This window comes from Zingiber officinale, chromosome 6B, assembly GCF_018446385.1.
Source record: "Zingiber officinale cultivar Zhangliang chromosome 6B, Zo_v1.1, whole genome shotgun sequence".
Classification (NCBI taxonomy): Eukaryota; Viridiplantae; Streptophyta; class Magnoliopsida; order Zingiberales; family Zingiberaceae; genus Zingiber; species Zingiber officinale.
The window spans coordinates 21,020,029-21,038,248 of NC_055996.1; the positions used below are offsets into that span (position 1 = coordinate 21,020,029).

Here is an 18,220-nt window from a genome sequence, read left to right on the forward strand (position 1 = left end):
TCTTCCTCTTGAGCTAAGGGTTGTCTCCGTTCGGCCTGATCCCGAGCAGCACTTGGATTGTTCCGTTATTGAGATTGATTGCGGCATGGTTCGACCGCTGTCCTTTCGTCTTCCCTTCGCCCAGCTAATAGACACCTATATCTCCGATCGAATAACGGTGATTAACGATACTGCCTTCTTGGGATCGGTCTGCTAGTCAGGTAGCAGTGTCGGGTATTATGAGTTGTCGACTGATGGAAAGAGCAAAACATCGACGTCCATATTTTGCCCCTGGAGGTCTTTGGGCGTCCGACCCCAACGTGCTGCACGACATGCGTCCTAGGCTCATGTTGTGGTTGAGTTCCTCTTGATCGGGGCTCTTTAGGAGGCTGATGGCTGCTTGATTGACGCCACTCGAACACCGCAGTTGGTTTAGCGAGTGCTTCTTTTTTCCTGATTGTTTGGGCTTCTTCTACATTGATGTATTCATTGGCCCTTTTTTGTAGATGGCCAAAGTCCTTTGGCGGCTTCTGAATGAGTAATCGAAAGAATTCTCCTTTAGTAAGCCACTGAGTGAAAGCATTTACCAATACGTCTGAGAAGACCGCCGGGATGTCCATCTCCACCTGATTAAAGCGTTGGATATATGGCCTTAAGGCCTCTCGGGGGCCTTGCTTCAGTGAGAATAGATTCACGCTCGTCTTATGGTGGCGGCGACTACTAGCAAAGTGATGTAGGAAGGCCACTCGGAAGTCTTTGAAGTTGTGGATCGAACCGCTTGGCAAACGTTTGTGTTGGACCCCGTGGTTGTTTTAGTGTGATCAACCAAGTTAAAGTTAGGTCATGTTTTATTTTGATCCCTGTGTCTAAGTGTCCAAGAGCTTAGGAGCACAGGAAGTCGAGGGAAAGATGCAGCTAGTAAGAAGGATGACACGGGAAGGGAGCCGACGAGGTTGGTGCATCCGAGAGATGAAGTGCTGCCGAAAAGTACACTGGTGGACGAGAAAAATGTATGCGGCGTTCGAAGGAGGAGAAACCAGAGCGGAAGCCTGCTCGGGGAGAAGGTCGGAAATTGGGTTCGGGTGAGCCCTGTTTCGGTTGGTCACAATCACCCAGACAATTTGAGCAGCAGCGGAGCAGAGAGAGGCTATAAAGACTACTGGAGGCGCTCTCAATAAGGGTTGAAAGCGCCTCTGCCACCTTCAGGCTGAAGGCGCCCTCCATAAGCATGGAAGGCACCCTCCATGCTTATGGGAGGCACCCTCAACCAGATTTCTAGATGTTGCCAAAGGATAAAGTTTTATCCTTTTGCGTCTCGCTGAAGGCACCCTCCAAGTCCTTGGGAGGCGCCCTCAAGTTATGGATAAAATTTCTAGGAGCTATAAAATGACCCCTGGAGCTAGGAAATAATACAACAATTGTTGTAATTAATTTCCTAGTCTTTTCTGAGCTTTTCATAGATTTTAAGAGACTTCTCCGCCTACGCAAAGGAGATATTTCTAGTGGAGCTTTGCAACCGCCTTGGATTAACAATCACCTAAGCTGTAACCAAGTTAAACCTGTTAGCCTCTTTTAATTGTACTAGTTGTTCATTTGAGTTTATAATTATTGTGATAGTGCTAATCTTAGTTAGAAAAATAGAGAAAGGTTTTGTTTTATTTTTTAACAGACGATGCACCCTCTTACCGACCCCGCTAAGCCAATAGTTTGAACCAGAGTTGTGCCAATCCAGATAACGTGATAAGGAAGACTCAGCATTTTATCCCGTCCGTGTATTGGTGCAATGTGACTGCGTTGTCAAACTTGGCCAGGTGGTCATAGAGGTCGGTCATCCCATTATATTCTCTAATGGGGTGTAGTGCTTCGGCAGAGGGATATTTAGAATCCCCTCTGAAAACTGTTGATTGATCAGTTCGGGCAAGTCATCGTACCTGGGTTTCCTTTTTCTTGTGTGTCGAATGGGTACCTCATCAGAGGATGATCCCCGATCTTTATCCGCTAGGCCCTCTCTGCTGGAGCCCATAATAGGGTCGGCTCATTAGGGGCTTCCCTATAGGTGCAAATCGACATCTTGTTCAGTTCCCGAGCAGAGTATTGTTCAGCATGCCGCCCCACTATTGAGGTTGCAGGTTCTTGCACTTGACGATTGATCAGCTCTTGTTGTTGTTGTTGTTGCTCCACTATCTTTGTTGCTCAGGCTTGTATCAGGGCATCAAGCTCCTCTTGCGTCAGCGTTACCATTGTGAATCGTTCAGCGTCTTCCATCTTCTCGTTTGGATGCAGGCTACGTTCCCACAGACGACGCCAAAATAATTAAAACCGAAGGCGTGAAGCTGGAAAGCTGGGGAAGTGACAATTCCGCTGACTGGATGAAGACCTCGCTCCTCTCTGCAAAACAAAACCAAAACCAGGGAAGGGTCCCTGGCGTTGATCCTCTAACACTCAAGTTAGAAATAGAGGAAGAAAAATGGAAAATGATAGAGATCGAGACTTATTTTTCTTGATCTTTTTTCCTCATACCTGGCATGCTCTTTTATACCTTTCTTAGTGACCTTCCATCTTCCCTTGTTTAATGATATTGATTATCTATAGAGGACATCTTTGTCTTGATTTCTGTGTATTTAATGATAGATGGGGTGTTCTCCTTTGCTTTTTCTTCCTCGAGACCTTTAGTTTTCTCCTTTATTACTTCGCATGACTGATACTGGTGCCATATCCGACCGGACGGGTGGTTCGCTCGGACTGATTTTCCGCCGATCGGGTAGCATCATTCCGATCAGCTGATGTAGTCATTCCTGCTCGGATTAACCTTGTTTGAATCTTAGTATTGACCACTTTAACTTAATCTATACCGTGACTATTGATATATGTCATGTAAACTCTTATCTCCGCATATCACTAAGCATCTAAAAAAGCATACTCAATTAACTCAAAAAATGTTATTACATTCATGGCGAGTGCTTGGTGCTTAGCCTGGATAATCCTTCATTATTGCCCCCAATAAAACCTTTCCACATCATCAAACCAAGTTTCAAAGGTAATAAACCAAGTTTCAAAGGTAATAAACCAAGTTTCTTATATTGTAATAATAATGGAAGACTTTTATGATGAAAATAACATGTCCATGTGGACCACTAAGCTCCGTGTTATGCATGTCATATAACAAACCAATCCGTCATTAGTCGTAGTTTACAAGTTGGGATAAGACTCTTCTTCGTGGTTGGTTGAGCAGACAATCTGAATAGATGTTTTTTCAGCATGTATCACGGTGTTCACAAGGACAGCCATTAAAAACAAGCGAATTTAAAATTTTAATTTGATTTGATTTTAAAACTCTTTATTTACTTAAATTAAATAAATCAGAACAAAAAAAAATCAAATTAGTAAATCTCCAACGTTAAATTTTTTTGATTTAAGTTAAATTTTCAATCATTATTAAAAAAAAGTTTAATTAATTCAATTGTTAACTGAATTAATTCATATTTTATTAATTTAATTTATATTAAAAATTTTGATTGAAACAATTAACTTTTTAAAAAAAGATAATTTCATTAATTCAATTCACACTCCATAATTCATACAGCCACTCTAATATCTTAGCTTCAATAATCTAATACTAATCGTGATTTATGTTCAAATAGACTACACATGTTTGTATATAATATAGCAAATGCTCTTTTTAGTTTCATATGCTCATCCCTAATTTTGTTTTGTCTATACTGATCATAACAGAAAGTAGAAAAGCTGCATGCCGATTAGATAACTCTGATGTTAACTCTGAGAGGACAAAAACCTTAACGACGCAAGTAAACCTAGGCGACAAAAATAAGAACTAAAAGAAGAAAGCGTTAGTCATCAGACCAAAAAAAAATTCTTCACACAAACACTCTGATACTCAAATCAAAATAATAGTTAAACAAAAAGAAAAATAAAATAAATAATATAACAATAAATATGAATGTGTGTGCATACATAGACATGCACCTTCTGTACACAAATATCAATACATTTCTAAAAAAAAAAAATACATTTCTCAAAAAACAATTGACTATTTTGACAAATTTCCCAAAGAAACCCATCACTTTTGTAAATCACATGATAAAGGCTTTCTCCATATAATGTGCACAAAAGATATTCCTTTATTTTCTTATAACAGCCACATAAAACATCATAAATGAATATTAAGTTGTTAGATTGAGTTGTCATTAATATGGTTTTAATAATAGGTTGATCGAGTCTCTAATGTTCAATCAAGCTTTATTCATCTAAACGAGGTGCCCGATCGATTAAAGAGCACTGATCCATTTGAGGACTCAACCTCTTGAAAACTAGATATCCACTCAAACAAGAAGTCTAGTTGGCCTAAGATCCACTCAGACATAGAGTCTAGTCAGCTAAAGAATGCTGGACATCTTAAAGAGTTGCCTCTTGAAGACTAGATATTTGCTCAACCAAGGAGTTCGATCAGCCTAATGTCCACTCGGATAGGAAGTCTAATCAACTACATAGCATTGAACATATTGAAAATTTGACCTCTTGAAAGCTAAATATCCGTTTAGACAAAAAGTTCAATCGACCTAATACTCACTTGGATATAGAACCCAGTCAAATCAGCTCCAGATTTCATCAGGCTGGAGGGACTCAGTATCTGACTAAACAAAGTGTCTGATCGACTGAACTACCTAGCCGAACCATACTATCATGCTGACCCGAGCATTGACTATCCTTAATTTTAACCACCATCTCAATTGATCTTCTTGAATTCTACCGTAATTTCACCGCATCATATACTTACAAGCAATGAAAAGTAATAAGCAATAAGCGCTCTCCAGTTTTATAAGCTAAATAAGAAATTTCATTGTCAGATTCAAAGATTGAAATTGTAATGATCGATTCTGACAGCATTTGGAAACTTAAAGAACTGTTGCATGCTCATTTTTTTTACCGCTATACCCACTGTAGATTCTATGACCTGATCAAACTAGTCCATTTTGCACCAACAGCGATATTAAAGAAACAACAAGACATTGTAGCCCCCTATGCAAGCAAGAATTATAATCTTATCAACCAAACATAGTTGTGAAAAGTATGTCCCTAGCTGTGCTTAGACACAAGGCATAAGGTCCAACCAAGCACACCATTTACACTTAAGGAGTGACCTAAATGTAGTACTTGAATAGAACACATCTTTTGAGAGGTTAAGGCACATTTTTCTAACTTTATAGAAAATTTATTTTTTAAAAAAATTCTAACTCATACCTTTAAATATGAATTAATTAGATTGCGTAAATTTACATACATACGATATATTTTTCTTACTTAATTCTTTCTTTCCCCTAGACAATGAATATTTATCTCCTTTAGTCCCTTACAAACTTATTTCATTTTCTCTTATGTAATTCTTCTTCTCTCCTAAAAAATTAACATCAACCTTCCCTCTCTCATCTGTAATATCAATATTGGTATGTAAGATTTGACTACCCTTTCTTCCTTTTTCTCCTTTTGTATGTATTTTCTCTCACAAATTTAAATTCAAAAGTTTTCTTATCAATTTTGTTTTTCTCTCTTACACCATCAAATTGTAAATTAGTTTAGAATTTTATCATAATGACTTTGTTTTTTCACTTCTTACAAATTTAAATTGTAAATTAGTTTTTTTATTCTACTAATTTTTATTTTTATTTAATTTGAAATTTGATTTGATTATAAAAATAAACTATCTCAATATTTGAATGTTATTAAATTTTATATTTATATTATTATTTAATAGTTTGTTAAATATTTAAATTTTATTATTAAAATATTTTAGTAAAAAATCCTTATATGTGTTTAAATTGTAAAAAATTATACCCAAAAGTGTGTTTGATAGGTGGGATAGAATAAGAATTTAATATGATAAAAAGGTGTTAATTTTGTAGATATGATAGGATAAGCTATACCTTAGAGGAGCCGATGATTATTTATCACACCTTTAATCACTCTTTTAATCCTCATTCAATTCTATCCCACCTACTAAACACACCCAAAGAGTTTTACTTTGATAAGATATGCACCTCACACAACATCTAGCATCTTAGGTCTCACAACACCTACCTATTTTTGAACGCCTCACATCTCAAATAACTACGTAGCCAACCTTGGATTTGCCCAATTTTACAGAGTTGAATGCCACAAAAGGATTTGGGGTTGAGTATAGTTTATGACAATGAGGATGGTGTTGGTTGAAATCTAATGAGTATCAACTCTATTCTCATTCACTGGTTGGAATCTAGTTATATCTATTATTAACCTTATGTTTGATCATTTAAATTACATTCATGCATTTATATGTTGGAGCAAATGCTGATAGAGTTTCCAACTTCTCGTCCACTCTCAAGAACCACATTAGCACAACTTAGAATTCTGCAGTACCCTAGCTCTAAAGAGAGTTTTACTAAGGCCCAAATTGAGCTTCAACTTAGCATCATTCTCATCTATTTGACAAGACAAAAAATAAATAGTTAGATACTAATCTTTCTCTAATAAATCTCTATATATGAATACAGATAAGCCCCCATTTTGATAGACAGGCTATGAACCAAACGCCACAGCAACAACTTTAATTTTTCAGTGCTCATAGTTAATCAAACAGAAGAACAGCCAATAGTTAATCAACCAATATGTATAAACTTGCAGACCATCTAATCACTTGTTGAAACTTATTCACAATAAAAAAAAATGGTCTAGAAGAACCTGATTTTATTGCCGGGCGCCTGAAGAGTTGCTGCTGAACAGCCTACACGGCAAGAAGATTACAGCTCGAGCATTTCAATACCTCCAATACCTACACGTCTGCGAAGGTCAAGTTAGTAACAACTTAATGCTCTCTTTATTCTAAAGCGCAGATGAGAAAGAAAAAAAGGATTTATAGTGAAAAATTATTCTAGGAGGAAGAGAAGAAAAAAGGTGAAAAAATATCTTCCCTTGTATGTTTATTTATCTTAATGGAGGAAGATGAATAGAGCCGTCAATTTGGGTTGGGCCCGTCAGGTTGGCCCGCCCCGCCAAATAATTTAAGCGGGTTGGGTTAGAATTTTATCAACCCAAGTCCGCCGTGGGTCGACCCGCCTAGGCCCGCGACCCGCGCGGGTCGGCCCGCTCGGGCTTGGGTTGGCCCGCGGGTTGAAAAGCACATGTAAGTTAAATTTTAGACCAATTTATTATCTTTCTTTGTTATAATTTTGAAATAAAAATAGTACTTTTCATCCAACATAAGTACTTGTTTGTGTTCATTTATATTTAAAATACATGTTTATGTATATATTTAATTATAGAAAACTTTTTCAAAGTAAAATGTTGAAGATATGTAATATTTTTTAATTTTTTTTAAAATTTTTGATAGGCCCGCGGGTTGGCCCGCCAAACCCGCAACCCGCCTTAGAATGGGTTGGGTTGGAAATTTTCCAACCCGCCAAGTTGGCGGGTTGGCCCGCCCCGCCCCGCCAAATGGTTAGCCCGCCATGGGCCGACCCGCCCCGCCACGGGTTGGCCCGTCTGACAGCTCTAAAGATGAATACATGTAATGTAATTTTGTAAATAAAAAAAAATACACGTGTCTTTTTTTTTATGTACATGGTATAATTTTATGAGTTAAAAAGGATACATATGTTATTTTTTTTTTATATATGATGTACATCATTTTTTTTCCATTGTTGTTTTCCATCCGATTTTGAGATGATTGATTTTGGTTTCAAAATCATCCGTTGATGGATTACGTTTCTCTTCCATCTAAAAATTTTAATGAAATAAACGACGAAAAATTTTCTACTGTGGAAACTTTTTTTTTAGTTTTAATTTCTGCTTTTCTAAGTAAACTGATCATAAATAAGGAAAAGGGGAAGGGAGGAATGTGGACCATTGGATTTATGCATATTGAACAGTGAAAAGAGAGAAAATAGGGACTACGTGGATCGAAGTCCTATATACTTTTCTCAACTAATTCACATACCTCTTTTTGTCAGATGAGATCTTTTAGTCCGTAAAATAAGATTTTTTGGTTCATATTTTACGAACTAGAAGATGAATCATAAAAGATGATTGATTAATTTAATTAGATTTCATCTGTTAAATAGATAGATCCATCTAAACTAATCAATTAATATAATGATTCATATTTTGGACGGCACTTTACAGTGCAGTTTTTTTTTTTTTTTTTTTTTTTTTTAATATGTTTCCTCACGTGCCCTAAACCCTGGCAAATGTTCACCGATAAGGATATAAATGTTAAAGAACATACTTTCAGTTTACTCTAAAATTTACTAATTGTTTTAAAATAGCTCCTTGATTTTACAATACGTCAGTGACCACGTCGGTCCTGACTGGATAAGCTTGCCACGTCAGTCAGCGTATCCACGGCGACCATAACCGGATAACTACGCCACGTCATCACACCGCCCCTTTTCATCTCCCAAATCCATTAGCAAGCGGCGGCTCGCCCACCGTTCCCGATTTGCCGGTAAATTCCCCCAGAAAACCGGCTGTATCCCTCCCACCGGATACTCCTCGTCTCTACAAATACTCGAAATCGAAGTCAAGAATCCTCTTCCTTATACGTGTTAGTGTGTGTTTACATGAGCCTGCGGTACATGAGCCGGGTGGTGGTGCAGGGCGGCGCGAGGGCGGTGCAGAGCATCCGCGACCACGCTTCGAGATCGATCAAGGAACCTTCGTCGTCGACGAGCAGGGTGAGACGGTTGTCCGGGGCGGTGGACTCCTCTGCCGGCGGCCTCACGGCGGTCGCAGGCGCCGAGATGAGGAAGCGAGCTGAGGAGTCGCTGCGCATGGTCATGTTCCTCAGCTGCTGGGGGCCCAATTGAATAGTGCAGACCAAAAACGAAGATTGGCTGAACAAAAAAGAGAGTTTGGTTACGATATGTATGAATAAAACAATGATTTGTAAAGTGAAAGAAAATAAATGAAACTGCATGTTTCTCTTTTGCTTGTCTGGAAGTGGTACATAGATCATCTATATGGTTTGTTGCTTAGACATTGAAGATGTTTAAGTGGAATTTTTATTCGGTTTTATGAGGAATTAGTTCATAGATAATTATGCAGTTGAATGTAAGATAATTCACTCTTAAATGGAGATCAATCATGCATGGCAATTTAAGATTACAATTGATGAATTGAAGATACTCAGGGGCTCCAAATTGCATTCAGTATATTCCTTAATCGATTGCAGTAAAGCTTCTTCATCACCTTCTTCGCCTCCAATTCATTGGCTTCTGCTAATTTCTCAACGTAGTGCACGCAACCAGAAGCCATGATCATCCTCCTCCCGTTGCTGCTCTCTGCCACTGCCTTCAATACGGAGAGCAGATGATTCTTTGTGACTAATCTGTCCTCGAGAGCAAGACATCTCATGATCTGGTTTACGTTGTGCTCTTCTTCGATGAATTTTCGCCTATTTCGATCGATGAATATCAACTTGTCAAGTATCTCTGCTGATTTTTCTCGGATTTCAGATGATTTGGCCCCCGTTAGTCTCACAAGCTGTGGCATGAGGCCAGCATTGCCCATGGCCTTTCTGTAGTCCGCAGAGATCTCACAGAGGTGGGAGAAGCTCTTCAGAGCCAATTCCTGGATCGAAACCTCACCGTGATTCAGGTAAAAAAGCGATCTTTGTAAGAAACCAGAGTTTATCAGTGTATTGATAGAGCTTGAAGAGGAGAAGCACAGTGATTGGGTGGCCATGAGACCCACTTCTCTTGCCTTTGCTGTGTATGGCGAAGCAGGGTCAAGCAACTGAAGCAGTTCGATCGCCAGATGCCAAATCTTGAAGCAATTCGATCGCTTGAATCTGATGAGCTTCCTCAATCGAGTTCGAGAGCTTCAAAAGAACCCGAATTGCTCCTTCTTCCACCATGAACCTCCTCATCTCTTCCGCACTACTAAGGTTTTTCAGAATTTGGCAAGCCAAAACAACTAACTCTTTGCTACTATTTGGATGGACACATATCTTGAGCAGAGCTGTGATGCCTCCATGAGCAGAAACTGACCACCCATTGTCCGATTTCTCGGTTAGTTTCCGTAGCACTTTTGCTGAACTCTCTTTGCCCAATTCAGTGCTCTTCTCCAAGACTTGTATCAGTGGAGCTATCGCACCTGATGCAACAAGTGCTCCTCTGTGAGAATTCAACTCGGCGATCACAGAGAGAACTCCCGCAGCCCCTTCTTGAACACCAGCATCTTTATATTCGAGAAAGGCCACTAAGATATCTATGGCATCATTTACCTCTGTGGTCATAATTCTTACATGTTTCTCATCTTTGACGAGAATTTCTTTGAGGGCAACTAAGGTTTGGATCCTCATGATCGGATCTCCAATCCTTAGCCTCGATAAGAGATCTTTGATATAGAATTTGATGTCCTCTCTACTGGCATTGGCACCTGGCTTTGATAGGATGATGGCTTGGGAGTTCTTCACATTGGGGGAAGAGTTCATTTCAGTGAAGCTGTTGATGTGGAACTCAAGCTTGGAGACGACAGCATCAAGATCACTCCTCAAATGGAGCTTACCGTCGTCGTAAGATCCATCACTGCATCGATCCAAGAGCGGACTGACGTCACCCAAGGTCGACAGAATCAGTTTAGCCAATTCATTGGTTCTGCTTTGTAGCCACTGTGAGGCCTGAAACTAGTTGCTCGAGTTTGCTGCGGATCAACTGCCATTTCCCCGCGAAGCATTGAATCGAGTAGGGCGAGGAAACCAATGAGCTGACAAGTTGCAGTGTTTGTTGCAGTGAAGTCGAAGCTGCTGCCTCTTGTTCTTCCTTCATGTCCAAGTGTTGAAATTCCTAAAAGATGTCTGGAAATTAGAGATCTCACTTCCTTGCACAATCCTTTCTGTAGATGGTCGAAGTGGTGGTGGTGGTGGTGGTTGTGAAGAGTTGGCAAGTGCTGGAGGGTAGATATTACTGAAGGTGACAGTGAGCAATGAAGCATCCCAGAGTGAGTAGAGGAGAAGTTAAGGAAAAATTATAGCAATTGGAGACAAGAAAGTTGGTAGAATGAAGATGCAGCTTTGCTGCTTTCTCTTTTTCGGTGTCATGATTACAAGTTGGTGCAACAAGAGTCCTTGTTGGAGGTCAGAGCCAAATACTAGAGACAATAAGTTTTGGAATGCTACAGTTCATAGACAATGAGTTTGTACGAATGCAAATTACAACAGTATACCAAAAATTTGGAAAAGATGGGTGATCATGTTTAAAAGCGGAAGAGATGGCGTACTGATGACGATGATTAGATGGTTGATTGAAGTAAGATTTTTTTTTTTTTTTGATGAGGTCTCTTTGTGATTCTGTGTATACGCTGACAATCCAACGAAGAGTTAATGATCAAAATCAAGGAATGGAGTCTTGGTAAGGTTCTCTGACACTCAAGTTAGTCCGGTGCTGGATAAAGAAATGAGGAACAGTCAAAAAAGGTGTTTGCGCAAGAATGAGGCTTAGGTGATGCAAATTGTGTACCTTGCCAATGGAGAGGATCCTCCTTTATGTATTACCTCTCATAAGTTTCATGATTATGAGGTAGCATTGTGTGTAGGAGTTTGTTAGTTTGTTGTGTAATGAGTATCCGAGGAATATTTTATCTATTCAGAGATGTACCTCTTTTATTATTTATGACTTAGACCTTTGATGAAGTCGTTACAAGAATATGTTATCATAAATAGACGTCCAATGGGAAACAAGATAACTTCCAAAGGAGCTCCCAAAGAAATATTCCCCAATAGTTTTGACAGGTTGTTAAATTGTTGTCTGTTGCTTGCCCACTGAATATATCTCGGTTGGCTAATAAGGCTGACTGTCCTTATGTCTGTCCTTGCATTTAGTTACTTTATTATGTATTGAATGTTGTCATAAATTCGGTCAGATTCATATGATACGTTAAGCATGCTAGAAATCCGCTTAGGGAACAATATGATAATTGTGTGTACTGAGATCCATTAAAAGTAAGTATGCAACTAAGTTTCTTAATTCCGGTCGGCTTCATGACCGATCGTGCATAAAGAGTTTTATGAAGTTAACTGCCTCGAACCCGGCCGACCTTTAATCTAGCCCGGTATATATGGAAAGATTTATAAGGCTCCAGGCCTTGGTCTCGACCGATCTGTCATTTGGTCGAACGTACGTGGAGAGATTTATGAGGACAAGTGATTTAGACCTGAACGATATTTTATCCAGCCGGGCACACATATAGATGCATGAGGTCAAGTGCTTTAGGCCCGACCGGTATTTGATCCAGCCGAGTGCACATATAGACGTATGAGGTCAAGTGCTTTAGACCCGGTCAGTATTTCAGCCAGCCGGGTGGACATATAGATGTATAAGGCTAAGTGCTTTAGACCTGATCGGTATGTAATTCGGATGGGTGCACATGGAAAGTTATGGGGCTAAGTGCTTTATGCTCGGGCGACCTTTATTCTAATCGATTAGCTCTTTTCCGTATGACTTGTTATTCGATCAAGCTAGATCCGAGAGCTTTGATGCCGGGCAAACCATGAAAATAATTGGAAAGTATACTCTTTTCATGACTCTGACTACTACATCGACTTGATTTTAACTGTCATATCATCTTGACTTATAACTGTCAAATGATTTCCCTGGGTCCGCTAATTATACACCGTATCAATGTGCGTTTGTTTACTTTGTGAGAAAGGAGAACAATTGCTGTCAGTACCTCTCCTGTAACTTACAAAGAAGAGGCAACACATCCTAATTCACATGCCAGAGGAGCCCATTGCACCAACGTGACCCCTCTTATTTTGGAATGTACAGTGAGGATCAAAATCACATTTGAAGGTGGAAGAATGCAGCTTCTATATACTCCGTGCGATGAAAAGTCATATTGCGCTGTGAGTTAAAGTTAAGACGGACCAAACGTAATCCAAAGAGAATTGGGTTCATCCTAGAAGGAACTCGAGTCAAGTTGAACCCGCTTGATATACTCATCCCAAGGAGTTGAATTCGCCTGAGAATAAGTCAGCCATTACGACTCGAGCTCATGCACCGACTTCCTCCTTGGCTCGGTTTAAGGCGCCAACCTCATCCTCAACTTGGCCTCAGGTGTCGACTGCGTCTATCCTTAGCGTCACTCAGTATCTACCGTATCCCCTCATTTACCCTGCACGAGGGCCCACATGTTACGTGGTTTGTTGAAAACACTGCAGCGTGTGAATAAGGAGATGACAAGAATACTTCATTCGTTGCCATTTTTTCCCCAAAGAGGTGGAGAATAAAAGAGCGCATCCTAGAGCACGTGTGTAACGGAAGCATGTACATGAATGGAAGGGCACATCCCAAATAACATGTTCATTTGCAGCTCTTCGAAAGGTCATCCAAACAATGTTCATTCCTCAAAATTATAGCCATTTACTGATTTCACTCCTTTTATTTGTAATTATTAAGTTCATTCCTTGATATACAAAAAAGTTGTTCCTTTAATTACTAATCAACATGATGAATAAATGGCACGGCGAAAGAAATCTTGTAAATTTCTTAGACAAGGATAGAATTTCAGTTTGATTCATTATTTTTAACAGACGATTGACCTAAAAACTGAGTCCGAGTGTTTCTCAATTTATTCGATGGATACGGACTGACTTAAAAAAATAAAAAAAAAGAAAAAAGAAAAAAAAAAAGATAAATAAACGGATGCGGAGGCTCCACAGTGGCCAAGAGAGCCGTGTTGTAGCAGCTTTTTAAATCTCGTACAGTAATTCATTTATTATTGTGTTAAAAATGTCTATATATCATATATCATGATTTTATTAAATCTTTTGATTACTTTAGCATCCGGTGACATTACTTAGCATCCGATGACTTCGAATTATGACTTTGATATTATTTGTTATACTCAAAAGATATTTAAGATGTCTATATATTTTTATAATGGTATATTATTATTCATTTTGGGTTTAGATCTTCAATGACTTTACTTTTGACTCTTCCTAAAAAGTCTAATGCCAATTAAGATATCTTATATCCTTTTAAATTATTTTTATCAAATTTTTTTTAATACGAGACTTTATTGAAACCTAACATTTATGAACCGCGAGAGATTTTTAGAGAGATATACATAAATCTTAATTTTATTGTGGGAATAAAATAACGGCGAAATTGGACGAGCATGAGCCTGGAATCATCGTCGCCGCCACCTCTTCGATACTCACGCAGCGAAATCGTCTTGATTGGGCTTCGGCGACGTCAACAGCGCTGTGTACAGCCTCAGTCTCTCCTCCTCCATCGACGCGCTTCGCGACGTCGGCCGTCGCGGCCGCACGAAGGACAGCGACGTCAGGGTTCGCCGCTGCTTCCGCTGCCACCACGCCAGCTGGATCGCCACCGCTGCCCACGTCCGCCACCCGGGAGAGTAGTACCGCACGCTCCGCCGGACCCGCTCGCTGACGAACGTGTGGCGGAAGTGCTGCGTCACGTACTTGAGGTCCTCCGCGTCGAGACCGAATGCCTCGGTCGACTCCACGGCCACCAGCGTGGACGTGGACGGCGGCAGGCGGTCGACGAACGGGCGGCGGAGGCACCAGGAGAGGAGCTCGTCGCCGCTGAAGTTGCCGGGGCCCAGCATGCAATGGCTTCGGACGCGGTCGCGTAGCCGCTGGCTGCTCTGCATGTGGCCGCGCACCACGAACAGCATCCTCTGTACTGGATCGCCTTCTCTTGTGATCTGGATAAAAAAAAAATCCATCAAAATTAAAACTTGATGGCGAAAAAACACTTGGAATCGAGCATCAGTGATCTACATCGACTCACAATTTCGCCTTTCGGAAAGATGAGCGATTTCACTCTGTCGCAGATGTTCTCCAGCACCAGTTCATCCATGTGTTGGAACAAAGGCACCTGCATCGATCCAATCTCCCCCAAATTTTACTCCGATCTACAAAAACGATCGCCATTGCCGTTGCCATTGAAAGAGAAATTTCTACAAATACCTGCCGAACGAGGTCGAGGCAGAGGTGGTACTTGATGTCCCTCCTCATACCATCCGGCAACTGCCGCGTCATGTCGAGCTCGTCCACCCCTCGCATCGCCGCCCAACGCTGCCGCTCGTACTGTCGCACCCGCTGCCGGATCTCCACCGGCATGTTCCGCCGCCGCATCCACCGGTCCAGGCTCCGCATCTTCGAGTGCAAAGCTTGCTTCTTGGACGTCGTGGCGTGGAGGAAAACCTTGATGTTCCCGATCAGCGTCGTCACCAAAAGTAGCGCGCTGGTGACGATGACGATGTTGAAGGCGATCTCCAACCACTCGGTCGTGCTCTCGATGGTCCCAAATGTGCTGATAAATACGTACGCAAATTAATCAGCCATTAAATCGTACTAAACCCTAGCTAAAGCCTACCTCAGAGTCATGAGGCCCCAAAAGATTGGGAACAGGACTTTCTCCACGCGACTAGAGTTCGTGACGAGAGGGACGATCCATCTGTAAGAACCATAATCGAACTGGTCGCTGCTGTCTAGGCATGTCGCCCGAGCGTTTAGGTTTTTGGCCCAACTCCTCCTCTCCCCATTCAAACTCGCTACGGAGTCGCCGAAATAGATCGGATCGATGCACGCCGCCGCCTCAATTCTGCATCCGGTCGTTCCCACGCACTGCTTCGTGAGGCACTTGGCGGCTCTTTGAATCCCCAGCAAGTACCAGCAAGCGCCTGCTGCCTGTGCGATTCCTCTTGAGATGAGAATTGCTGAAACAATGAACCAAAGATTCAACTTTTTTTTTAAAATCAATAATTACATGTGAGGCCACGAAGTAAGCGATCAAATTGAGAGCGATTCCGCCCCAAATGGTGCCGAAGACGTAGCCCAGCATGCTCTGCAGCCTACGCAGGAAGCAGACGGAGTGGTAGATCTTTGGAAAGTACTGGAACACGAAGGAGATGAAGAACACCGTCATCACTTTCGTTGTCATCCCTCGGCGTAACATAGCCGGAGTTACAATCCACAGAACAATCTGCAAAAGATACACATCGATCGTGTGGCCATGAATCGGGTGCAACTGCTGATGAAATCGACGGGAACTTGATGATGATGACCTGAGGGATTGGAAGAACGATGAAGAGGTCGAGGAGAAATCCCGTCTTGGACCTCAAGTATCCTCTAGCCCTCGGAGCCCCTGAACCTCTCGCCTCCGCTCCATCAACTGCGGACGCCGGCGACGGCGTGTAATGAGCGTCGCTCGGTCCCGCGGCGAGCTGCAGGTACACGTTGACGAGGTGGACTAGGTCGGCCATGCAGCGCAACACGGTGACGGAGACTGCGAACCAGCCGTCGACGAAGAGGCAGAGGCGGCCGGCGCTGATGGAGAGGGAGTAGAAGAAGAGCGGGTCGATGACGAGCCCCGCGGCGCACACGAGGAGGAACACGCGGTTCCACTCCTGGATCGAATTAAGGTGGTGGAGGAACGCCATGGGGAGGCGGCGGCGTCGCCGGTGATCGCCGCAGGCCGGCGAGACTCGGGCGTCGGGAGAAGGGACGAGGGACTCAGGAGTGGACATGGCTACGCAGAAGTAGAATTTAATGATCGCCGGAGATGCCGAATGGGTGGCCTGATTCCTGAAGTGGACATGTTAAGATGATGACTCGGTTGGATCGCGTCGTGACAAGCATCTGTACTGAACTACGAACGCCCAAATCTACGGACAAGCTCTCCGTAAGATTCCCGACGGAGAAATACAACAAGGAGCGTCGAGTGAGGTCGGCTTCAGAGGGCGACCGCACCAGTCGGGCCAAGCTGCCAGAGATTTACTTGGCTGCCAACTCCGGTCGAGCTCGGTCGTCTTCAGCAGCACGCAGCTGTGGCCATACGGAAATAATGGAGATGATAAATTATTGATTCGGATTTTTCCGTATACGAACGTAATCTTTTATTATAATAAAATCAAAAACGATTTGGATTATTCATCAATATAAATGAATACGAAATGATTTCATGGGATTTTATTAATTGTCTCGGTCATGGAATATTATCATTGATAGATGAGAATTCGTATTATAGAAAAGCAGAAAAAAAGAGGATGAAATATGGGAGGCAGGTTCGCAGCAGCTTCCTCCGTTTGGCTGTGTTGCAAAAATGGCATCAGTTTTCCAAAAGCAAAATCCAAGAACAGCGCAGGATAATGATGCATCTGTTTCAAGTCTTTTTCTCTTATTTCATCAGCTCCATCCTCCGATTAAAATGCACACTACTGATGAGATTCACTATGGGTATAAATTTGATAGTAAGATGGAATGAGAATAGAAATGGAAATGAAATTTATCATGTTATATGGGTTTGGTTGATTCCCATAAATCTAGTAATCATTTCCAAAATGTCATTCCCAAACCCACAATCCAAACACTATCTTTTATTATCATTCCATTCCCTCATTTCTAAACCCATAAACCAAACACCCTAACTTATGATTATTTTGGATGGATTTCAACTGTCAGTTACTAACTGGACATAATTAAACATCAGCTGTTGCTTCAAACGAGTGGTGACTAAATTTACTATTGTAGTTGAAAGATAACTTCAAATGTCCTTCGTTTTGAAATTATATTTCAAATTATGGGAAGGAAACTAAATTTATTAGTGAAAGATCAAATGTTTGAGAGATTGATTGATTCTTGGCTGTCCACGTGGATGCTGCTCCTCAAGAATATTGCCCTGATAAGTCCATTTGTTCTATTAAAATTATTTCTTTTATAATTTTTTTTAAAGAAATAAAAATATAAAATATAAAATAATATTATTGAAATTGATTTTTAACCATTGAACAAGGATTAATTTTTATTTCTTATTTAAAAAAAATCTTTATAAATATATTCTTAAACAATTTCATTTTTCGTATCATTTGTTTAGCTCTCTATTTCTTTTAATAACTAAAATATTTTGCTAAAAATTCCGATCGATCTATGCTCCATGAATTCTGGAGAAATGAATTAACGAAAGATAGGGAGGATATTGATGAACAAAGAATGCTTTGACTATACGAGTAATGACAAACGATATATCAAAGAGTTCAAAGTTCTTCTGGTAAAACATAGAATAGAGGTATTTGAATCTGGATTGCGAAGTTGAACATGCTCGTCTTTTCAATGATTACTTCTCTTATGAGTCGGCATATCTTGATGACATATCCCGATGTCGATTCTGAATACAAAGAGGGTTATTTTTTTTGTATAGTTGATGCCTTGAAAAATCATTAA

The 18,220-nt window shown here is 40.9% G+C and overlaps 2 protein-coding genes across 2 annotated transcripts; both read right to left on the reverse strand.

Moving 5' to 3' along the window:
- Window positions 1-9,754: 9,754 nt before the first annotated feature.
- LOC121990828 lies at window positions 9,755-10,962 on the reverse strand. Its single transcript, XM_042544892.1, has 2 exons — window positions 10,649-10,962; window positions 9,755-10,577 (listed from the first exon to the last, which is right to left on the reverse strand). Exons 1-2 carry the CDS (start codon window positions 10,960-10,962, stop codon window positions 9,755-9,757), a joined length of 1,137 nt encoding a protein of 378 aa, XP_042400826.1.
- A 3,127-nt stretch (window positions 10,963-14,089) lies between these two features.
- LOC121992216 (cyclic nucleotide-gated ion channel 4-like) lies at window positions 14,090-16,832 on the reverse strand. Its single transcript, XM_042546427.1, has 6 exons — window positions 16,066-16,832; window positions 15,768-15,983; window positions 15,375-15,688; window positions 14,966-15,311; window positions 14,787-14,873; window positions 14,090-14,700 (listed from the first exon to the last, which is right to left on the reverse strand). The coding sequence occupies exons 1-6, from the start codon at window positions 16,525-16,527 to the stop codon at window positions 14,185-14,187; spliced, it is 1,941 nt and encodes a 646-aa protein (XP_042402361.1). The 5' UTR covers window positions 16,528-16,832; the 3' UTR covers window positions 14,090-14,184.
- Between the last annotated feature and the right edge of the window lie 1,388 nt (window positions 16,833-18,220).